General features: G+C 43.2%; 2 protein-coding genes and 2 long non-coding RNA genes across 7 annotated transcripts in view; 2 read left to right on the forward strand and 2 right to left on the reverse strand.

Annotated features, from left to right (window-relative positions):
• Positions 1–3,340: 3,340 nt before the first annotated feature.
• Positions 3,341–4,390, forward strand: LOC117735479. The gene is made up of 2 exons (XR_004609883.1): positions 3,341–3,500; positions 3,834–4,390. It is a non-coding gene; the product is annotated as an uncharacterized LOC117735479 (long non-coding RNA).
• Positions 4,391–8,169: 3,779 nt separating this feature from the next.
• socs3a (suppressor of cytokine signaling 3a) lies at positions 8,170–10,435 on the reverse strand. Its single transcript, XM_034539216.1, is given in 3 exon segments — positions 8,170–9,178; positions 9,181–9,521; positions 10,192–10,435. Coding segments are annotated over 2 exon segments (615 nt in total). The 5' UTR covers positions 9,401–9,521; positions 10,192–10,435; the 3' UTR covers positions 8,170–8,783.
• Positions 10,436–10,507: 72 nt separating this feature from the next.
• On the forward strand, positions 10,508–13,057 carry LOC117734888. Of its 2 annotated transcripts, XR_004609830.1 has the most exons (4): positions 10,508–11,009; positions 11,495–11,577; positions 11,670–11,943; positions 12,047–13,057. It is a non-coding gene; the product is annotated as an uncharacterized LOC117734888 (long non-coding RNA). The 2 variants fall into 2 exon arrangements; XR_004609829.1 differs by having other exon boundaries at positions 11,495–11,943.
• Positions 13,058–21,407: 8,350 nt separating this feature from the next.
• Positions 21,408–25,138, reverse strand: part of cyth1a (cytohesin 1a) — a 33,949-nt gene continuing 30,218 nt past the window's right edge. The window contains exons 10-13 of one of the 3 annotated variants that reach the window (XM_034538559.1): positions 24,322–24,400; positions 24,145–24,213; positions 23,740–23,894; positions 21,408–23,304 (exon numbers count right to left, since the gene is read on the reverse strand). In XM_034538559.1, coding sequence (XP_034394450.1) covers positions 23,226–23,304; positions 23,740–23,894; positions 24,145–24,213; positions 24,322–24,400 — 382 coding nt within the window. In that variant the 3' untranslated portion in view covers positions 21,408–23,225. The remainder of the gene's footprint in view (positions 23,305–23,739; positions 23,895–24,144; positions 24,214–24,321; positions 24,401–25,138) is intronic. The other 2 variants (XM_034538560.1, XM_034538558.1) reach the window with 2 other exon arrangements.

The following is a 25,138-nucleotide window of genomic DNA, read 5'->3' on the forward strand; positions in this document are numbered from 1 at the left end:
CCACAGTTACCATTCTTAACAAACCCTTGCTAATGCACATAAATACACTTTACTTGAGCCTGCACATCGGGCATCAATGTTCAGATCATCTCAAATCAAGCATCTCCTCGTGAAGCTTAATTGGAACTTGAAACCTCTTCACCCCGCCAGCGTGCTTCACACTGACATGAAGCAGCTAACGTGCGCTGCACATTGCATTGTTGTTACATTCATTCAAAAATCCTCTTACTGAGCACACTCGTCGTAGCGCTGGAAAGCACCAGGATTGCAGCCCCATTCATAGTAGGGTTTTGGTTCCTCTTCAAGCCATAATGGCCATCGAGTCGCCCTTTGGAGTCGGCGTGTGGGCTGCGTGAGCAACAGTGAACAGCATCCGATTGTTCCCCGCTCGCCCTGCTGCGTTGCCATGGAAGTGTGCGCGAGACATTTCTGTAGCGCGCTGCGTGCCAAGTGGTTTCCTGTGACGCGGGAGATCCGAGAGTCTTCAATGGACATCTCCATGGCAACCGCTTGTTTTTCCTGGGATACCTCTCATGGCCTGACAGGAAAGCTCTTCTGAGAACAGAGTGCAGGGGTCTGCATGAACTCTTTTTTTTCTCTCTCTTCGTCTTGTGTTGGATTTTTCAAAAAGGATTCTTCCTTGTCTCTTTGGATATGATTTATCTGCAGATTCCTCTATTGTTACTTACTGTAATCATGTGTTAATAAAGCTCAAGTTTATTTCAAGGAAAACAATCATGACCAGATGTCATAATCATTCTCAGATATTTTCTGCAGAAAGGTTGTGGCTTCCCAAGGCTCATTGGGTAAAACTCCCGAGTTGCATGGGGACCATGATTGTTTGCGTTGTTGTTTGCATATGATTGGATACTGGATGACACATGCACATTGTGAGTAATCACAATATCAATACATCCATTGCATTTATGTTCATGTTCTCTAATAATATCATTTTATTCAGCTTTTTTTTTTAAATAAGATTTTTTTTTTTTTAAACTTCCTTTCATTTATTTGATAGCTTTGGTTATAGTTAGAACAAATAAATTATGTTGTATTTTAATAGATTTTATTGCCCAACGGTCACCAGCTGCAACATTAAAAGGGATTATTTTACATTAGGGCATCAACAATTATTGAGTATTCCTATTATGCTATTTTTACTTTAATCTGAGTTCTTCTACCACCACTGCTGTTTGTTCTTTTACAACATTGATGATTCTAGACTTTATTTACTCTTTCCTTTGGGGTTTTTCTTTTTTTTGCCAGACATCCAGTAATTGGCCGAACTCTTTGCCTGACGCACCAACCAGGAACTCCTCCAGGGCATTCAGGGTCATTTCAGGTCAGCGGATGAACCTCGATTACAGGAAGGACCTGTTTACTTTACCTGACTGGGCTCCGGTTTTAGCTTTCTGTTGTCTTACCGTAATGTTTTTAGTTAATGTGTACACACACACACACACACACACACACACGCACGTGTAGACGCCATACACACACAGACAAGTCCTCTCTCTATCTCGCTCTTTCTCACACACACACACACACACACCTCATTGTATACTAAGTAAGAGGCTTGATGTATTGAATGGCTCAACTGTGTCGAATGATTAGACGGTTTCCAGTAAAGCTTCTGCTGATGGCTTATGATCCACACATGATCCGAGAATGTGTCGTTGGATGATTGTGTTGTTTTTCCATTTCCAAGTGTTTAGTCACCTCGTGCATCCTCACATTACTTCCACTCTGAACAATCAGAAACTTTGTTTGAGAGTCGCGCTGAAATAAATCTAATTTGACGAGTGCAGCTATAAATCCTCGGTTTACTTGTCTATACACCCAGCCCGGTCTCATCAAATATAGCTTATGAACGACAACACTTTGTATGTCATATAACGTGCAATAGCTACTTTGTGTGTGTGTCATTTCACGGCATCAACTGCAATGTAAACTCCTCCATGTGAATATGCTAAAGAGGAGAGAAAGGCTACTTATGGCAGGATGAAGGAGATAGGAATGGGTCAACAAACATGAGACTTTCAACGAGGAGGCCAGTGTTCGGGTCCCTTATCATGACACAATGTCATGAATGAAGGATGATCAGGTGTGAAATGACATGAGAGACTTAATTAAACCAGCAAACGGAAGGAAAACAACTAACGGGACGGAACCGAGGAAAGAACGCTTTGGCTACTCTTGCATAACGACAAGGTTTAACAAGAAGAAGGAACTGCCACTATTATTATTCTTTCCTCTATGTTTTCACTTCTCTTTCAACATTAGAGAAGTGCTTTTATTATAATAAAATTCCATGTGTAGTTTATGCGGGCAAATGGATAAGGCTTCACTTAGGCGACTGCATTATTTGGTTGCCAAGGTGTGGACAAGCTGTCCTGGATGGGGACATTATCACCATAATTCATGTCACAGACACACCTTGTTCCAATAAAAAAAATCTATTATACACACACACACGGTGGTGGGATATTTTTATTATTAAGGTCATGCGTAGATTACGTTACAAAGAAAAACCTGCTCGTCACGGTTGTCAGACAAAAAAAAAAAGTTATTAAAAAAAGAAATGTTCGTGACTCGTGAGGCAAGTTATGGTTTTATAACTCACAGCTTTCCCAACACAAGAAGATGGTCAATTAACGTTAATTGTTTTGAAGTGTTTTCCACAGGAAGGGAGTCGGGGTATCGCGGTGCACAGCAACACGCTGTTATTGTAAGAAGCTTCCAATATCTATTCGGTGTTATTCAATAGCTGTTTGCATTTCTGTGTGCATCTTGCAAATGCATCTGTGTTTGTTCATGCCGTGACTAGAGAAGCCTGTGTTTGCGCAGTGGTTTGAAGTATTTTGCGGAGTAACCATCCACCATAAGTACGTCATTTCACCCGGTGACTCAACGGGTGTTTCCTGGCAGGACTGCGAGGGATTTTCTCTTCAGCTCGACATTGTTTACGTTTCGTAACCGCTTGCTAAGTAACTTTAGTTTCTGGAAATGCACGAAAGTAAAGAAAGATATCATCGATTTACCCGAACTTTGGCAGGACTTCAAGTGTAACGTCGCGGCTTTTTTATTATGAAATGAAAGCAGAAACAAAAAAAGAGCTTTTGCACCGAGTGATAATCTGTAATGTCGCCGACGACGCGGCTCACTGCGTAGGTGTGTGCGGAACCACGCTGTGACGTCCGTGTGACGCAGAGGAGGATTTCCTAGGTAAATGCCCATCCTCAAAAAGGACAATGTGTAACATCAATCAAATTACCATGGCAACCAAAACATTTCAACGTGGCCTCCTTGTGTGGCTGGTTTTACTTGTATGACTCAAAGTGTTTCTACGCGTCCTCGTCTTTATGAAAACGCGTGTTTACCACTTGTAAAGACAAAGATGTACACTCGGTGTCCACTTTATTAGGTACACCGGGAATATGCATTGCAATCCAATACAACAGCGCTGCCATGAATCGGTTTCGATTGACACCGTTTGAGAGGTTTTAATTTGACTATATACATGTGTTTATGATTGAAGTTGCAGTTTGCAGACTGCGTTATATTGAGAGGTGCTTCCATTGACATTATGAGGGGGGAAATGTTAGTTATTGCCTTATTTCCTATAGGGCTAGGGTTTAAGATGTTAATGTAAAATATCACAGGAAGTGGGTCTAATAGAATTACACTTTCGCAATCCTAATATTTGTGTATTGCTTTCCTGAAATCTGAGATCTGTGAAACATATGTCATAAGACTAAAATCAGATAATATTGTGTAGCACTGCCTCATGTGTATTCCAGCTGCATCTGTTCTTTCTCTCCTCTGTTCGGAAGCTCTCCATCTGAAGCAGAGCAGCACAAAGAGCTGCTGAAGTGTCCCACGCTCAAAGAACACTGTGAAGACGGCGTCGAAGATTTATCGTATCACAGCCAGGCAGAGGAGTGGAGCGCAGGGAAGTGGAGTGCTAACAGTAAATCTGGAGGCCTGGAGGAGGAACAGGAGGAGCGTGCCCGGAGAAGCGGCTCAGTGGGCCGGACTTTGCGGGGCCATAGTTGGCGCTCATATCTGGCATCTGGAGCTCATTGAATCCATGGCAACCAGAAGTTGTGGAATTGTAAACAGACTGGAGAGACTGTTTTTCCTCCGCCACAACGCACAAGAGCCCAACATGGCCGCCAGCCGACTCACATGTTTAGGTCAAAGGGAGCAAACGAGGCAAAATACACATACACACAAAGTCACGTGCAGACAAAATGCCTTTTCCTTTGCGCAGTGTGTGTGTAATATGCAACTTTCTGCAGCATAAATAATTCATTCAAGGCATTTATTTCAGATATTTTGAGTTAAAAAAGTGGATAAAGCATATTAATAAATGGTTACAATACTTTAATTTATTGCAGTTTGCGCACTTTGTCAGGTTCCTGGGAGAGAATATTGTTTTAGAATATTTTGAGACGTAAACACATAAATATAAATATGTCTCCTATATTGCAGAAAGCTGCACTTTATTTCGTTAAATCTAACTTTATTTTACAGTGGGGCCTGCAGTAAGTTGTAAAGCTCCTGTGACCTTCCTCAGTGTTTGCACCATAAACCCATTGGAAGAATTGCTATCAGCAGTTCTTCTGAATAACCAGAATAACGGACTGCGTGTGAACGGGGCCTTTTTAAAAAAAAACGTGCAATCAGAAGCAGAAGTTTCCCCTAATTTCCCTCTCGGTTTCCTATGTGTCTTTTGGCAAATAGTCAAAACCTTGTGGGAGCAGATGCAAAAGATCCTCGCTCACCATTGCATCTGTCTTTGTTTTGGGTTACTTTCAACCACGCTTCCTGACAAATACAAGTAGAGTGGATTGCATTAGTGTGAGTATAATGATTGTGTATTGCTATCTTTCTGTGGCACCGTACACAATCATTTGTGCCGTCTACCTGGAGAAACTGGAGGCCACAAAATCCCACTTCCTGTTTGTGATGCGACCAAGAGACTGACGTGAATGGATGTCGTTGTATTGGATCATGAATCGTATTATCATAAATCCACCGTGCCATTAGGCACTTCCGTGTGTTAAACTATAAGCTTTGCTAAATTCAGGGGAAGTGTGCTCGGGGACCTATTTTCTTTGAAGATTATCTAATCTATATGCTGTCTAGGTCTCCATTTGTACAACCATTATACTTTCAAAAAAACTAAATAGCAAAATAATCTTCATATTCTGAGTGCAGCAGAATTAAAGAGATACTGGCCGACAATCAGCATAATTAATAATTCACAGACGCACTCTTTGATGTCACACAAAGCACAATAAAGAAAATTGACTCATTCAAATGTTGATAACGTCACCTTACAAACACTCTACTCCGACAATGCTCATATACTTTAAGAACACGTTTCCACGTTGCCTCAAAAGGTCTTCAAATAAGCTCTTAAAATGAAACAAAAATAAATGCAGAAGAAAGTAGCATGTTGTCTTTGCAGCATCAATTCTGTGTTGTGGAGAAAAAGACTATAAAAGCTGACGTCGGAGCTTTGATGCTTCAGAAACGACTGTCTGGCTGTGATGACAAATATATGGCTTGTGAGTCTGCGGTGCTTGTTCTCTAGAATCACGTGACGCAGGACTACCAGAGAATTTCTCCTGAACAAGTCTGCATTCTTTTAATAGGCACCCGCTGGAGGTTAGACGGGTTGCAGCTGGCTCGTGCATGAATGCCTTTGAAGAGTTCATTAGTATTTCTCAAAAAAAACCTGATGACTTACAACAGAGATGATCGCACGCTCCCCAACCACTCAACCACTTTGCAGCAGCCTGCACTCGTTTTGTGTTATTGCAACAAAAGGAATACATGCTGTACTTCCAGCCTGATGTACGCGTCTCCTTTAAAAAATGTAACCAGAAATAGTGATTTGTTATGTTTAAAAAAAAAAAAAAATTCCAAAATGGCCATATTCTGGAAGATTTTTTTAAAAGGGCCTTTGTATATTTAAGTCAAACCATGTTGGGTGATATCACCTCAGAGACCCCTTATCTCTCTGAAACCTCATTGAGCCCGTTTGCCTGAGAGGAAACAATAAAGTGCTGTGGAAGCAGGTACAAGAGCCGATTCCTGTAATTATGTTGGATATGGAGGTTATTGCAGATTCCTGTTCAGCCATAATTTTAGCGGTTTGCCGTAAATGTGCACGTGTTCCTGGCTGTAGTCAATCTTAATGAAGACTTGAGGAACTGTTGCTTTAACAGGATTGTATCAAAGAAGTCACATCTGGGGAAGTAGTTCATTATTAAGTCTTAGTTGAAATCCTAATTATTAAATACATTTTTGTTGAGATTGATTTGTGAACAAACTGTTCATAACAGACTTATTTGGTATTTGGGCTAATGTTGTCTATAAGGCACTGTCAACGTATTTATAAATAGTTAAAGTTATGAAGTATCAAGACAGCCTTCAGGACCTCAAACACAACATTTGGATGAGAGATATAAATTATTCCTTTGACATAATAATAGACAAAAGGGAGACATTTTTTTTCGAGGGCCATGGAGCACAGGATGTGTAGGGGGGGGGAAGAAAAATCAAGATAAGTGTCAGTGGTTGGAGGCGACTTGACATCTTTTCTGATTTGCACTGTGGGATAATTGGCAGGTAAACAGACTGCGTGGCGGAAAAGATTGTTGAGCATGTTGTTCCAGTAAACTTGCAGCACTCAGCATGATTACCAGCAGGAGCCTGAGGTAGTTACAACGGGCCTCGGTGCACGATATTATAACGGGCCCTAGTGCACGCTATAGTTACTAGTTATGAACAGTAACAATTAGTAGTATATTTTTTTATATATTCATATTTGACCAACAATATGTTGGATTTTACATTTGTATTGGGAATGGCATCCAATACCCAACCCCATGGGCCCCAATGCAACCGCACTGCGTATGTCGACGCCCTTGGATGGATTACCGAACAGGTGAGGGGCCCCCTGAGCCAGACTAGAACTACGAAAGGGATGCAAAATGACCACGAAGAGATGCAAAATGACAAACAAAGAGATTAAAAAAAAAAGTGTAGGAGCCAAGACGGATTGGGGGCCGTTTCCATGTTTCTGCCAATGCCTCATAATCCATCATGTGTGCAACAATTACAACTTCTCTGTGCAGAGGAACACATGTTGACACATTGCTAATTATGTATTTATCTACAGGGCGTGGGACATTTCTAGGAAGTTCTAAACTTGTAAGAGGCCTGCATGTTACCAGCAGACGTCATTATGCATGTGCACGTGAGAGCGTGTTAGGTCACGCTGTCACCCACAGAGAATCCAGTGAGTCACAGCAGAATAAAGTCCGCTCATAATTCTCTGGATGTGCTGCTGATTTTTGATCTTTAAAAGGGAAACTGCTAAAATGATAAACGTGCAGCATCACGTAGAGCTTCAGTTTTAAGGAGGCGACATTTAGACGTTAAGAGGAGATCATTAAAAATAGTAAACTAGTGGCCTGACCTCTGTAGCAAGTAAACAAAAAATAAGGGAATGTGATGTTATCCGAACTAAAAGATCCATGCACGCAATAAGTAGCGTGATTCACCGTCAGTGTGCTGTGCCTGTTGGAATAAGGTTCATCGTCAAATAAATCAAGCAGAGAGAACTCATTTCATAGAAAAAATAATGCCCTTTTATTATAAATTAACGAAACGTTCATACAAATATAAATAAGTGCAAAGTCGTATCAGTCTTGCTTGCTTCGTCAAACACGTTTCTTCAAGCATCCGCAGCCAGTGGTTTGGCTGGCAAAAAGTACATCTTTATAAAAGACAGCACAGAAACATCTTCACTCATGCAAACTCGTGAAAATAAGATACATGTTGACTCTTCTCCTTATTGGGAAAAGACAGGATACCATGTTTAATACATTCATTTGCAAGTGATGGCTATTCTTTCTGTGCCACAAATACTACTACATCTTTTGGCATATTGATATATATATATATATATATATATATATATATATATATATATATATATATATATATTTCCTCACCACTGAAGGCATATTAAGCAGTGGTACAGTTCTCTCAAGTAAGATCCTCTAGGATTCAGTCATGTTGGTGTGTCAACAAGTTGCTGTCTAGTTCAAGCAAGTTTATCGTGAACCTAAATATCAGATTTTTTTTTTTAAAGTTTTCCCCATCAGGGATGGTACAAATATGCATATTTATGCACATCAGTGTCCACTGTTTGGTCAGAGATCCCATGATTATCATCGGAGGTCAGCAAAAAAAAAAGCCAGCCTGACCGTAGAGGCCGGACGGGCTTTTATGGATGGATGATTTTCTGAGGCTTCATGTGCGTGTGAGCCCCAACGGCCTCACAGCTCATTTTGGTTAGCAGCAGCAGAGGGAACCTGTGTGTCATCAGACTGTAGACTGCTGACTGTGAGTCTCACTTCGGTTTTCAGTAAGTTGTATGTCATCGGTGAGGCAGAGGAGGCCTTCACACCACCAGATTACAGCTGTGCTCTCTTTCTCTTGGCCCTCTATTGTGGATTAGTCCCCGATCCAGAGTCTCTTCCAGAAACATGGACCTTAAGAGACCGATGCCCACTTGTCTGTGATACGTACGCATGTCTTGTCAGAACAATGAACTGCTCCTTTTCACACGCTCGGTCTTGGTCTCCAATGTGCTTCATTGATACTCCTCAGACAGCGCGTGTCTTTGAACGTAGCTCCGCTGAAACCCCGTCCAGTTTCTTTTAAGTCTTTGCTCCTTCGAGAGCATCAGTCCAACGCCTCTAGATAGGAGCATCATACTCTTGGAGGAACTCCTTCAGGGGATGAGGAAGTTGGTCTCTTTTCGTAGAAATGTCCAAATGTCCGTTCACCGTTTTCCTGCACAAGTGCTGCAAGGTGGATAAGCTGCAGGAGAGAGGTCTGATGAGCTCCAGGGGGATCTTCTCCCCGGCAGAGTAAATGTAGTACATATTCCCACTGCGAGTGTTCACTTTGCTCTGAGGCATGTAGAAATGGACCAGCTTGAGCACGCAGTCAAAGTGAGGAACAGAGTGGACGTTCTTAGGGTCTGTTTGCAGGTAAAAAGAGGAAGAGTCACATTGGATGCGCAGGTTCTTGGTGCCCGACGCCGTCTTGACGCTGAGGGCGAACAGGTGTCGGTTGTCGGAGCTGTCCTGACCAGGAACGTGCCGGTGGTCTCGGCCACCAGCATGGCGTTGGCCTCCTTCCCGGTGATGGCGGCCCAGTAGAAGCCGCTCTCCTTGAGTTTGTGGAACGTGTTAAGTACCATCTGGTACTGCGTCTTGGAGGTGAAAGTCTTGTAACGTTGAGGCAGCCGCATACTGGAGTCCAAGAGGATGCTGCTCATTGCGAAGTCAAACTTGCTGTGAGTTACCATGGCGCTGTGCCCGTTCTCTAGGCAGGCCTGGGGAGCACCGGGCGCCACACAGACAAGAGAAGGAGAAGGTGGGCTCGAAGACCAGTTCAGAGGGTTGTGAGGAGGTCTGGAAGTGAAACACCTGAAGAGACAAGAGAGGGCACGTTAGTTTGAGCGCAGGGCGGAAAAAAAAGAAGAAGAAAGGATGATGAACATCAAAATGCAGTTGAAAAGGTTTGTTTTATTCATGTTGAGGTCTAACGCTCCTCGGCTCCAGCAGCTCGACTGAAACTACTTTTCCAGATGTGGGAGCTCTGTACATCACGCACTTTAAAACATCAGCGCCATGACTTTTTTTTTTTTTTTTCTTCTTCTTCTTTAAAAACAAAAAACAAACAAAAAAAAGATAATAGTCCGAACTGCACGACTCCTCTCTCCTCTGTTTGAGAGGGATTGTGTTTGGAGAAAATGACTCCTATGTAAACTCCATCCATTTCGGGGAAAACTTTGTGTGTGGAGCGTGCCCTCGGGACTCGGTCAGTTCCAGTAAAGACATCGTAATCCTAATTACGCAATTTAAACGTCATGACCGGCTTCACTTAACCAAACACCCCACGCAGATAGACACGCCACACACTTTATGAATCCACGTTTATGTCGTATGCATAGATGAGAAGTATTAGCGTATATGAAGAAGAAGAAGAAGAAGAAGAAGAAGAAGAAGAAGAAGAAGAAGAAGAAGAAGAAGAAAAAGAAGATGAAGAAGAGGAAGAAGAAGAAGAAGAAGAAAAAGAAGAGAAACACATCCTCACCTTTTTTTTTTTTTTTTGGAATGTTCCTCCAAATTCGCCCTTTTGAAATAAATCCTTGGAGTCTGTCGGGATGAGGCAGTTGTTTGGGGGTTTCTTTAGCTACACGCTCCGGACTTGTGAGGTACTTTTCTCGGTGTGTTCCAGCATGAGCGCCGCTCTGTGGAGCTGGTGGTTACTAGTGGAGAGGAGAGGAGAGGAGAGGCGTCATTATAACTGTGAGGAAACTCCTCCCTTCCTCTCTCGTTGGCACATTGACGAGCGTGTTTCTTTTTTCCTGCTCCGAGAAGCCTCCTCCTCCTCTTCCTACTCCTCCTCCTCCTCCTCCTCCTCCTCCCCCCCCCCGTTTTGTTCCAAAATGAAGTTAAGGAGGAGTTCCAAACAATGCTTATTTACCTTCGGTAACCTAGACTCTGTCTCCTTAGTGTCTAGTAAACACTCCGAATAAAACAATGCTTTTGTATTTTTCTATTTGAAGAAGCAGCTATAGAATTAGACATTTTATTATAGGCTCTTTTCCTTTTCTTTTTTTTTTAGCTAGAAGTTCTGCTTTAGCGTCAGCAGTGAGGTCATGATTCAGTCTCGCGCTTGGTTTCCCAGAAACTCTCAGGAATAACAGCTCACGTGCTGTGCTCCAGTCCTCCACAGGGGGCGCCAGATTATGTGCAACTTCATACAGCACATCTTTATTTCCCAAAAGCAATAGTTGGTAACCAGGGGCAGCAGATTATTATTATTATGGTTATTGTTGTGAAGTTGTATGCCTGAGCATATGGTACGATTGTTTTTAAGTACTGTCCTAAGATATACAACAAAATCAAGTAAGTGCTAAATACACTTTGTTAACATGTCGTTTTTTATATTGTTCTTAGATAACTATTGTATTAGTTGTGTCTTGCACAAACAAGTGCCCAGCCTGCGTGGACTCACAGCAAATATGTATCAGATAAGAACATCACTTTGTACAAACACAGGGAATGAATGACAACGTTGTAAAAAAAAAAAACAGTTGAATTGCCGTTATAGGGGGAATTACAATTGTTGGGATAGGCTCCAGCGCCCCCGCGACCCTAATGAGGATAAGCGGTATTGAAAATGGATGGATGGATGGATAAATACTATACATTAATAAACACTTACAATGTCCTCATAGGTGCTTACAACTACATTAAAGTGTTTTAAACCATTTATTGAGTATTTATAGTAAGTACGACCGCTAAATTATTGTCTATTGTAATAATCCAACCAGAGAAAACAGTTTAAGAAGTTAAGAAAAGTAATGTTTAATGTTGTGTTTATTACCCAGGAGCTCTCAGCCCACTGCGGTGACCCTAACTCTTCCCTCGAACCCACCCACCCATACAGTGAGAATTTCTTCTTTAAAAGAAGGTGACTTCAGATTCTTCATTGTAAAGACTAGTCCTATCTTTTTGGGAAATGGTATCTTTTTGCAATGTGTGTGTGACTGATATCCACATCAGATCCCTTCCTGCTGACTCAGCGATGACCACCATACGCCTCAGGTGGTTAATTGGAGGACACATTAACTCCTGTGGTGTCATGTCCAGGCTTTGCCATCCTTTAACCAACTCACGGCCTGGAAGTGAAAATCCGACTTGGCTCAGAATCGCTCTGAAAGCTTCTCGGCACGTTTGACCAAACCTCGACTGGGAGCTGCGAAGGAGGGGATGGGGCAACGGACTGGTGCCACAGAGCCTGATTGGGTTTTGGTAAAAGCCAGCTGTGTCCACGGAGGTGAGTCAGGTGTTGTCTGATTCAGATTCCCAGCAGGATACAGGGGGGCGGGGGGGAAGGGAACTCACTGGGATTACCACTTAACGGTCCGCTTCTTTTCCAGAAAGTCTATCGTGTCATCAGCGTGAGGCATGTATTCAGGGTCTGAGTCTCCTCCGGGACCATAATGCCATCAATGAAAAGGAAGGGAGAAAACCCCCACAGCATGGTTCAGCTCAGCGTCCACTGTGCACATTATTACAGTGTGCCGACTTGGCTTTTAGCATGTATCCTGTCGTTTCCCCGGGCGGTTGTACTTTTGATACAAATACGCTCCAGTAAGGAGGAAGGCACCTGTAAGAGCCCCCGAGACGTCAAGAGAAAATCAAACAAACAAACAAACAAACAAACCAAAGGACAGTGTGTACTTAACCGGAGGTAAAAACACTCAAATGGTTGTTCAGTGACCATGGCGATGAGGAAGCCTTCTACCCTGTAAATGTAGGTCGCCGCGGCACCCCGGTCCAAACATCTGAGAGTGTGAGTGTTGGCAGTGACAGATTTGGCTCTGTAGGCGATGTGTGTGTGTGTGTGTGTGTGTGTGTGTGTGTGTGTGTGTGTGTGTGTGTGTGTGTGTGTGTCCCTTTCTGTGTCGCCTCCATGCTTTCTTAGGTTTCTAAATGTGTATCCTAATACTCTAGGCTTGACACAAGAAGTGAAAGAGTTTCAATTCACATGAAATGGACTTGTATTTAAAGGCCTCACATAACAGTTTTTTGCTCTCATCCACTGTTCAGGCTTCCCCACACTGACTCAGAGGTTGACTCTAGCTCAGGGTTCCAGTAAACCCACTGGGGTACGACGGGGTAGAGGCGCAGCCCTCGGCTGGATAGAGGGGTGAAAAGCAGAAAAATGTTATTCAACAAAATATTTTGGAGCCGCATGGGTTTTTCGCAGATTATCACCGAACAAGGAGATCTTTTAAAAAAAATAAAAAATAAAAAAAAACTCCCGCGTGTGTTTTGCCAATTCTGAGAAATTGCTTGTTGTTTTGCGTTGGCGATTAAGAAAGGCGCCCTTATTGTTTGCACAGCTGAATACAGTGAACCCCTTGACTTCAGGTCGAGTCAACAACATCGGCATATGTTATTTATTGAATAAAAGATGCCATGAATCAGTTTGAGTAAATAAAATGCGAGATGTGAAATGGTTTGTCTTATTCAAATACGGTATATTACTGTGGAACTGGTGCGGCTGATTAGAGATACGCAGGTAGGTTCCTGGCATATCATTCAATCTAATTCCTGTTAAACATGCTTCATTATGTACAGTAGAGCTTCACATCCTGTACAGCGTCTGCATAATGTCACACACTAGTCAGCATTTCCTCTTACAGCTGTATTACTTTTAAACTTCCTTGTTAAGACTACGACTGTGTGATTACCAATGATCCAGTTATAATTTCCTGGTAACTCTCTCTCTCTCTCTCTCGCTCTGTGTGTTGCTCAACGTCCTTCTTTGTGTAATTCCTTTGAATTATGGGAAGTGGCATGTCTGATTACCACAGATGAGAAGCCATAAAATCCCAAATGGCAAAAACTGTGTTTTTACAATCCATACCCACACTCATACATCCTCAAACGTGTCCTTATTGTCTCAGTGTGGAATGTTTCCACACACATTGTGGTGACTGGAATCCCTTTGAAGTAAAGTCTTCCTCTGATAGGTGGAGTGACATGAGTTGCTCAAAGAACACTTTGTCCTTCAAGGTGAGTCGTGAAGCAACACTTTGTTCAGTATTATTCATTTCTCAATTGCCCCCACCCCCGAGCAGGAAGTGAAAGCACAGAATTGGGGGAAAAAAAATAAAAGAGCAAAAGAAAAAACAGATGATTGGCATAAAAGTTCAGGGCATTTAAAAAAAGTTCTGCCTATTCTCGTACGTCGTGCAGCAATAACTGTATCTGATCAAATCTGTCTCCGCCCTTCATCCGACAGGGGGTGTGTTTCTCTAAATCCACAGACGGGTACATGTAAGTGGAGAGTTTGTATATTAATGGTCATAGAAGGTGTGAACGCTGGCAGTGGAGTTGATTGTGAAACCAGGCGTGACATGCTCGGCACGCTTGGCACATGTCACACTTTTTACGGCATGATATCTATTTATGGCTCATGTGTCTTCTGGGAAGAGCAAAAAGCAGAACACAAAGCCACTAAGAATACAATTGAATGGAACGTTCACACACAATTACTTTCAACATTGACATTGGACAATCCCAACTATGAGGCCCTTAGTTTATAAAAATCTGTGTTTTCAAATTGTAGAACTAATACTTATATCATATTTAAAATATTTGAGCTAACTAAAAGTAGCAAACACTATAAACAATTTAATTATATAAGTATAAGAAAAAATATAACCTAAAATATAATTTTGCAGAATGACCTCTATCAGTTTTAAAAAAAAAAATAATATATCGTTGGATGATTAATATTGATGTATGAATACGTAAGCAACACTTTAATGTTGTATCTGGTCACGGTGGAGCTAATTTTACCTCCTTCATTGACCTCAAATGTGTACCTAAGTACTTGAGTACTTTCCATCACTGTCATGTGTCAATCTTTCATCAGCTGTGGACCTTCTTGAAAGGACCCTCTCACATTGCCAAGAATGCTCTTTGAATAAAATGATTTGTTTCCTGATGTTATGATGTACTTTCTGGCATTGTGTGTCGCCGGCCCTGCCAGCAAATGACCAGCAGACTTTTTTTTTTCAACTCTGGGCATCACTCCAATATTTACATATCCCACACTGAGGTCATTGACGGGCCAGGGCCGGTTCTTCTGCTCTTCTCCAGTTTTAACAAGAGGAGGAGGAGGCAAGCTTTTCATGTGACAGGAAAGCATGCGATAAACTAACGATCCCTTTGTCCTCTCCTTTGTCTCTTCCTTTGCTTTTTTCTTTCCTGGCATAAGCTATACTGGCAGGAACATCTTGTGTTGTTGTGATGAGCACGTGGGTGACTTACCAACATTTCAGCCATGTGACAGTGAGCTGGGAACTTCAGCCGGGGCTATTATTGAGACCGACATCACAGGACTAACTCCATGAGAGACCTGCGCTGGAATTTCAAAAACCCTTTCTTTCCAAATCACATATAGGTGACACAATTTGGGGCAATGCCTATCGTAACATTGAGTGCTAACTCGTGAAAATTGATACTACGTGTGCAGTTTGACTGCACAGTCATGGAGGAAGAAGTTAAAGAAAGAAGTGAATGCAGAACGTCATTGGGGCCTGGCATCCAGTGTGTCATTAGTTTCCACCGTTGTGCTTTATGTGGTTGCTAAGCACACGGCACTTCAACATTTACTGGAAAATTCAGATTATAGGGTGTAAATCAGCTGATCCACAGTGCAACACATCTCATTCTAACGCTGTCTAAGATGATAGATGATTAGTACATTAAGTATGAAATAGTCTTCTCAGCTGTTGAGATTCTACTGGAGCAACGCCTTTATTACTTTAAGCGGAATAGTTTGACATCTGGGGGGAAAATGTTTAAACTCTCTTGCCGAGAGTGAGACGATAGCATGCGCACTCTCATGTCTGTACATTAAATATGTAGCTGGAGTCAGCAGAAGTTTACTTTAGCTAAGAAACACTTAGCCTGGTTCTGTCCAGAGATAATAAAACCTACCTGCACCTCGAAAGCCCAACAATTAATAGGTTATTAATCATAACAGAAAACCAAGTGTAAAAGCTGTAACTTTACTATGGTTTTAAACCCCAGACAGTCTATTGTTCTGAACCAGTTGCCAGGCAACCAGTGAATAATCCAGGAAGTTACTGGACCCGAGAAAAGAAATAGTCCGACACATAAAACAAACGTTTTTCTCACATACTGGCCGTAGGATTTTGTTACCTTTGGATTGAGCTAGGCTAGCAGTTTGCCCTGTTTCCAGTTGTTGCGCTAAGCTAAGCTTAACTGGCTCCTTGGCTGTCGCTTCTCATACAAATTCTTGGAAATATGGAAAATGAGCATCTTCCCACAATGTCAAGCTGTACTCTTTTTTTTATTTTTTTTATTCATTTTCCAACATGTGAGTCATGTGCAACACAAGAGGGGGAAACTAATTGACATCCCGAAGGAAACCATCACGCGCGAGATCAACAATCGGCAACTCTTTCAACCCCCCTCCGACAGAAATGAGCATGTGAAGTCATACCGCCACGGTGGTACGAGCTTCATCCGGAAAATATATACACATCTGCCACGTTCCCCGAAACTGCCAGGGTCCAGATCGCGATCAACTGCCTCCTCAAACATTCAGATTGCATCATGCCAGATAATAGGATTTATTAACGCTGCCCGCCTATCTTGGCTGGCCTGCCACTGCCGCCGCCATCCGTTCATCAGTATCAAATGCTTGGAGACAACGGGAGCCAATGACATAATCGGGATCTTCAAAATGGACTTTGATTCCCACAAACCCCCGAAATAGCCGGCTGATGTCATTGTGCAGATGGTAATGAATCTGTCTCCCCTATTATAGCAGGTTGGCTGAGAGATGCTGTTACACACACACACACACCTTGTTTAAATGCACTCAAGCCAGAGTGCACACACAGCCAAAACAATAAGCTGCTTGAAAATGTGTGCATGTGTACAGTATTCATGTGCATATAGAATAATACGCTGGTTATCCGTATGCATCTACACTCATGAGCACGTGAGAACTCAGAGACACACACTTCCTCTATAACACAGTAATAGTAACTTGATGCCGGGCCGTGCCAGTAAGTCTGACATTTCCGGACAGATGTAGTGTGTATGTGCAACATTCACACACCGGTTTTGTGGTTACTGTCCAGATAAGAGTGCTGACAGCAGCCTGTGATGCGGGCAGAGGCCAAGGAGGCTCACAGGGGATATACCTGGAAGATGTCCTGTAAGCCCAGAGGAACCTGATCTTGATTTAAAGTTGTCCCACGATGATAAGTAACCTTTTCCTTCACACTCCGCATTGTCTAAAGGGCGTGACTCAGTCACGGATGTTTGAGGATACTACCCAGGATGCATCAGTCAGAGAGAAGCTTTGATCCTAGCTATTCCACTTAATGCTTCCACATGCCTGAATGACGAGGCCTTCAATGACTTTGCACGAACTGTCTTCATGGCAGACACAATGAAGTCATGTGACTATGCACTGACCGTAAGCCATTGGGAGTAGCCCATTGTTCCTGGTGCAGGTGTGTTTGTGAACCGGGTGAGTTACACAAGTGCTCTTTCATCTCAGTCATGCATATGTATTTATTCTTCTTTTACAGCTCAGCTCTCTTTGTTTCAGCTGCAATAATCCCGTTTTGCATTGTAGATGTCCAACTCCTACACATTGAGGTTTGTGACCTCTGCAAACAGCAACTCGGTGTCGTCACAGAGGGAGCCCCTGTCTTCATAACTTGGCCTACACTTCCAGATGTGTATTCTGATCGCAAGCAATCACACAACAAGAGCTCAATGGAACTTTTTTACTTTCACCAGGACCAAATGCCGTGTAAACGGGTCCTGCAAACCGAGATCAGAAAAGAGGCACCGACGGCCTCTCACACGGCCTCTCTTATCGATGGCCTTGCATTTTGTCCCCTTCCAGTCGGGCACTCCCCGTAGACAGGAAATCCTTTTGGAGGCGCTCCAAAGCTCCTTTTCCATCTTTTACTAGAAATCTTGGAAGCAGAGTACACTCTGTCCCAACCTCCGACCTGCATGTAAACAAACAATCAGCCCGTTCCAGAAATCGCTCCAGGTTATCCATCTACAGCAGCTCTCATCTGGGATTCCTGCAATGCCTGTAATGACTTAGCTGCACAATATACATACTGCAATCGACACAAGATAGTATACAGGAAGCTCTTTAAGACATGAGATTAATCGCAAAAACAAATGTGCCTCTTTTCGCACCACATAAAAATAGTTTTCTTATTCTGGGAAATAGTTTCCCAGAATAAGAGCCACCCACAGTTCAATGAATATACAGAACACAATCCCACAATACCATTTTCCCACTGGGACAAAGAACCCTTTGTCTTGTTCTCGCAGTTATTCTGCAGCCCTGCATCCGCAAGTTCACGGCCAAAAAATATTGCACACAAGAAATAAAGTTGATTCTTTTTTTTCCAGTAAATCTAAGTGATGTGGCACTCGGACAGCGTCTGTCTCTCTTTAGACTTTAAACTTAAGGTGGCTGCCATATAACTGCAGTTACGAGGCCCCGTCTATCTGCTCAATCAGTACCAGTAAGCTGTATTTGTTGGACAACTGAGTCATGAATCTGAGAACGCTTCGGTTTCATACAGAAGAATTGTAACAAAAGGTTTGATAGAACTGGTTTGTGTTCACACCTCCTTTAATACCATAACATGTTGATATCTAGGTCAACCTGTGTAAAGGTCCTCAAGGAAAGTGATAGCTTTTATATTTGCAATTGATAATAAATGTCTTATCAATTCACTAACAGCAGCCGCCGCCCCTTTTTACCACTAATGCAAAGTTCTGACGTACAACTCAGTCGCATATTTTACATCGATCTTCAATTCCTTTTCTGCTCCAGCTCGTTTTAATGAGATGTTTTGCAAGATTTTGTACGCATGCAAATTCTTTGAACCATGTCAGTAAATAATATATATTCCACACACATCCCAGCAGTGTTTTTACTCGGCTGCACTGAACGCAAAGTGTTACTGCTTTTCACCATCTGTGCTTTAACCTCACTCTCAGCTGACCTGGTATACTGTACATATGGTGTGTGCATGGTTGTATGAGTGTGTGAAGCAAAGAGAGAGAGAGAGAGAGAGAGAGAGAGAGAGAGAGAGAGAGACTTTGTTGTGGTTGTCTTTGTAACTCCCTTTCTCAGAAACCCTTCCGGGAGGATGAGTTCAGTGTTCCTCGGCAGAGCAGGAGATTCCTAAAGTGATTTGAGCAGGCTTCATTCTTCCAGTAAAGCAACGATGCATCTGTCAACACGGCATCAACACTGATACGCAGCATCTCAAAGGAGTTCGAGCTGCACTTGGCTCCAGTCTGTCTGTGTGTCGTGTTTTCCGTATTTCTATAAACACGACAGTGTTCCAATGGGAAGCCGTTTTCTGAGAGCTTGTTAAGGACAATCATGACTCACACGATAGACAGCTTTTATCCAGAAAAAAAAGGCCGAGTTCAAAGCACCACCCTCTTCTTAAATGAACTTTAAGTACAAAACCGAAAAACCGAGAAAAAACCTGTTGAAGCAAACGTCCTGCAGCTGTGAACAGGTTGGAAAACGTCCACCCTGGCTGTGTTGCATTACGTTGTTGCGTGTCTGTGTGCACACACGCACACACGCCAGCCCGTGTGTCACATTCCATGCCTGCGTGAGCCCCCCCCCCGTACGAGGAAAAAAAAAGGCCCTTCTCGTGCCAGCTGAGGTCAGCTCCGGACACCGTGGGGGGGCACCCTTCTCCCGCTGCGGTGGGCTGAGAGGCAGGGGGGAGGCCTCTGGTGCTTCTGGGAAACAGTCTGGGCCTAATTGGAGCCTGACTGGTCTCACATGTCTCCACTTACTGGAGGAGACAGAGGATCCCACTGCCTGGCCTATAAGAGCTGCAGCAGGCCCGAGCCTTTCCCCCCCCCGTCATCAGCATAACCACACGGTGGTGGACCCAGCAAGCAGCATGACTGAGTGGTGTGGTCTGGGCTGTCTCAGTGCAGCGAGGTCAGGTTAGGCTTTACTGAGCTTCACGTGATCTTTTTTTTAAAATAATATTTGACCTTGATACAACAGCTTGTTCCAATTAACTCCTTTCTGTGCAGAACATGGACCGTCTTCCTATCGTTCCCCCTCAACTCCTTCTGGTCAGGGCTGAAGAAGCACCCCCCCCCCCCCCCCCCCCCCCTCCTTGTACAGTATATCACATGCTCCTTCGTACGCACACACACCCCAACCTCACAGAAAACACCTGAATATACACCGTCTGTTGACGTGCCTGTGTGAGAAATACGAGAAGTGAAGCACGGCGCAGATGGTGAAACACAAAGACTACCTTCCACCGCCCCCACCACACATTCTCAAACTTCTTTTTTTTCTCCTTTCGCCCTGCTGTGGCACAGTGCCCCTCGGTTCCCATCAGTCACGGTCACCTCCTTGGCGCTGCTCTAAAAAACCGTTGTTATCGTCCCGTTTTACATGCAGCAGTGCAAAATATTGTTTTACCGAGAGACAAAAAGAAGAAGAAGAAGAAAAAAAAAGAGTACGGCCTGTTTCCAATCCACCACATCTCTATTCATTTGATATCTGAATGTGCAGATGCACAGCAGGAGTCACTATTTGACAAACGCCTTGCTATTATAGCATTTCAACGCACATCTGGAACAAACCTTTTCAGAATCGGTTCCCATATTCATCTACAGCACAGACTATATATAATAAACACCTATTCAATAAGACTGGTGTTGCTGGAAAAAGGGGATATTCTAATCTTTCACAGATCAAAGGGCTTTCTGTGCTCAGATAAACGCGTCTCAACTTGAATAGAGTCAGGTATTCGTTTAATTCAACATTGTACTCACTACCAGTTCGACCCACAGGCCTCTGCAGCGTCAACGCATACAATGTGTGTGTGTCAGTACAATTTAGCTTCAACTGTGAATATCCAATGGAGACCGAAGCGGATTTGTGCTTTTTGGAGCTGAACTATTTACCTCCCAAACTTTGAATTTCACTTTCTTAAATTTAAATGCAGGATTGAACTCTCACAGCTGTTCAACAGACGTTTTGACAGCCGCCGCAACCAGGTTGTCCCATCTCTGGAAAGAGGTTTGTGTCTCAATACAAAAACTCCACGAGGTTATGGTCATTTATTTTAACCCACGATATCGGAGTGAGTTCTCAGTAGACACAACGTGTGTGTTCTCAACGGCATTTCAGCCGGTTTCCTGCACGCCTGTTCCATTGAGAAAAAGTCATTTCTATTGATTGCTTTTCCAGGCATCATTTAATATGATACATACACACACACTAGCAAATATCGACCTTGCCCTGCCGCCTCGACATTTGTGCCATAAATACTTTAGCAGCAAGCTTGTGAGTAGATATGAAACGTTATAAAAGCTGTAAATAAAAGGCTGGATTAAAACAAAATTTTTTTAAAAAAGAGGGTAAATGTGGTTGGAATAATTCAAACTTTGGAAAGTATCAAAACAGAGAGGGGATGATTTAATTTCAAGAGGAAGTAGTATTCAGTATTCATGGACATGCAACACATGAACCATAATTTAATTTGAGATTGATTGAGCATGACTAATTCGACTAATTAATACGCAGCAAGAGAAGAAAAAAAAAAAGAGCACTAATATTAAGCAGGATGCCTGTACAGGGGTTACCGCATAGCGCCACCTGCTGGAGATACTTTACTACTGCAGTTTAAAAGACATTCATAGCCAGCGTTGTGACAAATATGTCTTTATTTCAGCTTGATTAAATGGCAATGATACAAACCTCAAATCAAACATTGAACAGAATACCAAAAGAAAATGGCACAACTAATATGAAAACACGATGAAGACAAAATACCCACTATACATAGAAGTATGTACAACTTTTGATAAATAAACCAATACTGTCTATAGAATTGTGATTGTTTTTGCATTTTTCCTTATTTCTCTCGGGTTAGAGCACCGAGGGGAGCGGAGAGAGGACGAGGACCAGCAGGCACAACACGAGACAACCGTGGACACGAGTAGAAAAGACGCTTGATGAACAACTCCCCAAAAAAAGAGGTGTCCCTCAACGCAGTTCGATGGGCTGACTGGCGACACGTCACGTCACGTCCTCCAGAGTGACCAACCAACCGGACCTCCGTCTGTTGGTTCGCCACAGTACATTCCTCATATAGTAGTTCTGTATCGTTTCACATCACACTTTGGATCCTGAGACGGGGGCGACCCATTCTTTCCCCAGGCACAGCTTCAAAAGCCTCTACAACATTATGTTATATATTATGTCTTATACATAAACAACCTGAAGCACACAGTACAACTCTGAATGAGGTCGGGCCGACGGCTGTAAATTACATGCGATTTGTTTTTACCATTACATGGGTAACCCTCTACAAAGAAGAGACAAATTAAGGAGGAAAAGAAACTAAATATTAAATGTTTGACTGGGAGAATAAAACTGGAGTACTGTCGCTAACCAGCAGCCAAGCACTGTGCAGCAGTGACGTAAACCTTCCCAACAATGAAATCAGGGAACAGGAAGCAGTTTTGTGTTTGGGGAAAAAAATTAAATTAAAATGTAGGGAAGCTATTTTTTTAAAAAGGGGGCCACCAGTTTGAATTTCCAGACAACCTAAGACCTCCAAAAGATGCCCAGGGTGATGAACACTCATCCCTGAGACACAAATCCCCAGGATGCATCTGTGGGACCGTCAAGGAATGAACAGAGAGTCAGATCCAACAGGGCGACCCCGTCCAGACACGCAGACATCTTCATCTTCATCACATTTAAAAAAAAAATAATTTAGTCTGGGACACAGGTGAGGCTTTCATTCCTCACGCGGCTGTCGTGTTGTGAACAGACTCCACGTCAACACGTTTCAGAACATCGTAACAATCTCCTGAGCGGCAATTATTATTTTTTTTAACTTTTTTTTTTCTATATTAAAAAAAAAAAAAAACATCGTCAAAGCAAGCCCCCTCCATTCCCTGCAAGACCTTTTTCTTTATTTATACAAAAGCGACAACAAAAAAAAAAGACTGAAGAGGAATTGACATGTAAGAGCTGTAAAAATAGACACTAGCACATGAGAAATGTCTTTTCTTTTCTTTTAGAAAAGAGGAATATTTTGGTTGGAGTGCCACACTTGTTCAGACCTGCTGAGTTTAAAATGACGTGTGCTACAGGGGAACGGCATGAGTGTTTGCAATGTTGCGTATGTGCACAATGTATATGGGAATTGTGTTAGTTTTTAAAGCATCTTCAAAGAGGATTTTGCAGAGTTAAACAGCAAGATTTCCTTGAGAGAGCACACAAAGCTGAGAGAAAGAGTGACAGGAGATTAACAAGATCTAGAAACCCCAGCATGCTTCCTGTTTTTTGGCCTGTAGAGTCCTGAGGCCAGACCTAGTAAGCATCCTAGAGTAGGAGATGCAGACCTCAACAACGGCGTGGTCTGCACCGACCCAGATAGGGCGAGCGGATGCCTGGACCCCCCCCCCCCCTCCCTGCTCCGTCAAGGGCAACATCTGGAGCGCTGAGCAGCTCTAGTGCCTCTTCATGGACGACACCTTCTTCTTCCTGGCTGCCAGCATCTCGTAAAAGGGGTCCCTGCTGATAGCAGCTCTGTGGGCACAGATGCAAAGGATCACGTCAGTGAGCGAAGCATAATGGCACGAGTGTGCAAATTGCTGCAGTACCAAGTCATAACTGAGTAAAATCACAGACACAGACAGTAAAAATGCACCTTATGACTCCAGAACTTGAGCACAACAGCAATGGCTCATTGATAAACCGGCAAACTATTAATCGTACCAAGTTGCCAGAATGTAAAATAACACAGCCTTACTCAAGTTGTCGCCACGGCTAACTCACTGACTCCATGGCAACACTATACTTCCTGTTTGCAAGCCCCAAAAATGATCAAGATTATCCCCCAAAAATTGAAGCAAGACCAAATATAATAATACCCAACTACCTAATGGGCATTACATGCCGGTTACAAACATGCACTGTATCAAACCATGCCTTCAAGAAGTGAAGGAAAGAATACACATTTACTTTATGCTGTTCATCCATTCCTCTTTCTCCTCCGCAGTGGGGGCGGAGATGCGGTAGAAGGTGTGGTTGCCCTCCACAACGCGCCCGTCAGCCTCAGTCTTGCATGCTTTTATCACCTGGTCCTTGTTGTCAGGAATGAAAAGCTCAAAGCAGTTCTACAGAAGTGAAGAGGATGCAGGTTAGAAGTTATAGAAAGTATGACAAGACAAAAATAACTAACCCATCAAAAATGCTATAAACTATCATCTAAATCCCTCTTTATGCTATACTGTGTCAGATAATGTTGTGAGTAAGTAACTGCCAACCAATAAGGTTGTGGATGTAAACAATCCATTTAGAAAATGAGTCTCTGGCCTGACTGAGTGTGCAATCCCAGAAGGAGCCAGTAGAGGGAGCTGTACTTACAGGCTTCTTATCCTCCACCTCCTTGAGGCTCAGGTTCTCCAGTGGGATGATTCCTCTGGGCTCTTTGTCCTGGACAAAAACATCAAACATGTGAGTGACAGTGTGCTGCACACCGGGAGCGACCAGAACAGAGGGCGCAGGGGACCCCCTGGGGCTGAGAAACGGAGCTGTACTCACTGTGGTGTACTCAAAATAGTACAGACAGTTGTCTGTGAGGATGAACCACCTCCTCTTCCAGGTTTTAACTCGTCCCCCTGTGGAGCAAACAGCCAGCGTCACAGAGGCTCAGCGAGAGAGAGAGAGAGAGAGAGAGAGAGAGAGAGAGAGAGAGAGAGAGAGAGAGAGAGAGAGAGAGAGAGAAAGGAGCACCGAAGCACCGGGTCGAGCAGCGGACAGGCAGACAGGTGTATGGGCAGACAGACAGATGACGGCTCCACAGGACTCTTCTACCCAGATCATCACCACAGCTGCATGGCCTTCGGCTCTTTGGTTATTTTTCCTGACTTCATAACTACTTTGAATACTATACAAAGCTATTTTCACGTCTACATTTCAGTAACTGGTCCGCCTCACAGTTAATAGATTCAAGCTAATTGGAGTTGATGTGATGCAATAGAATAAAGCTATGTGTCTATGAATGTTCTGCTCACTTAACCATGTTTCTCTTTATTTTAGTTGCCGACTCAGAAGAGCTATGATCCATAGACCGTATATGCATCTCTGGAGGCGGCTTTGAGGAGGTGTATATACACACACATAGCCACACTTATACCTTCTAGTTACTCTATTCGTGTGGTAGTTTAATACGTTCAGTTAGTGCAAAGCACTCCAATGACTATACGAGGGGTGAATGTGGAAAGTAAGGTTAAGTTCCCTTTCACACCCAACGGGGGCTCTCTGGTTAACTCTGCGTCCCGCTGATCTGTAGCTGACCTCTGACCCCCTTTGTCACCCATACTTCCTGCGAGGGGGAAACCTGATCAGTGGCAGATGG

This window comes from Cyclopterus lumpus, chromosome 8 (genome assembly GCF_009769545.1).
Source record: "Cyclopterus lumpus isolate fCycLum1 chromosome 8, fCycLum1.pri, whole genome shotgun sequence".
In the NCBI taxonomy this organism is placed as follows: Eukaryota; Metazoa; Chordata; class Actinopteri; order Perciformes; family Cyclopteridae; genus Cyclopterus; species Cyclopterus lumpus.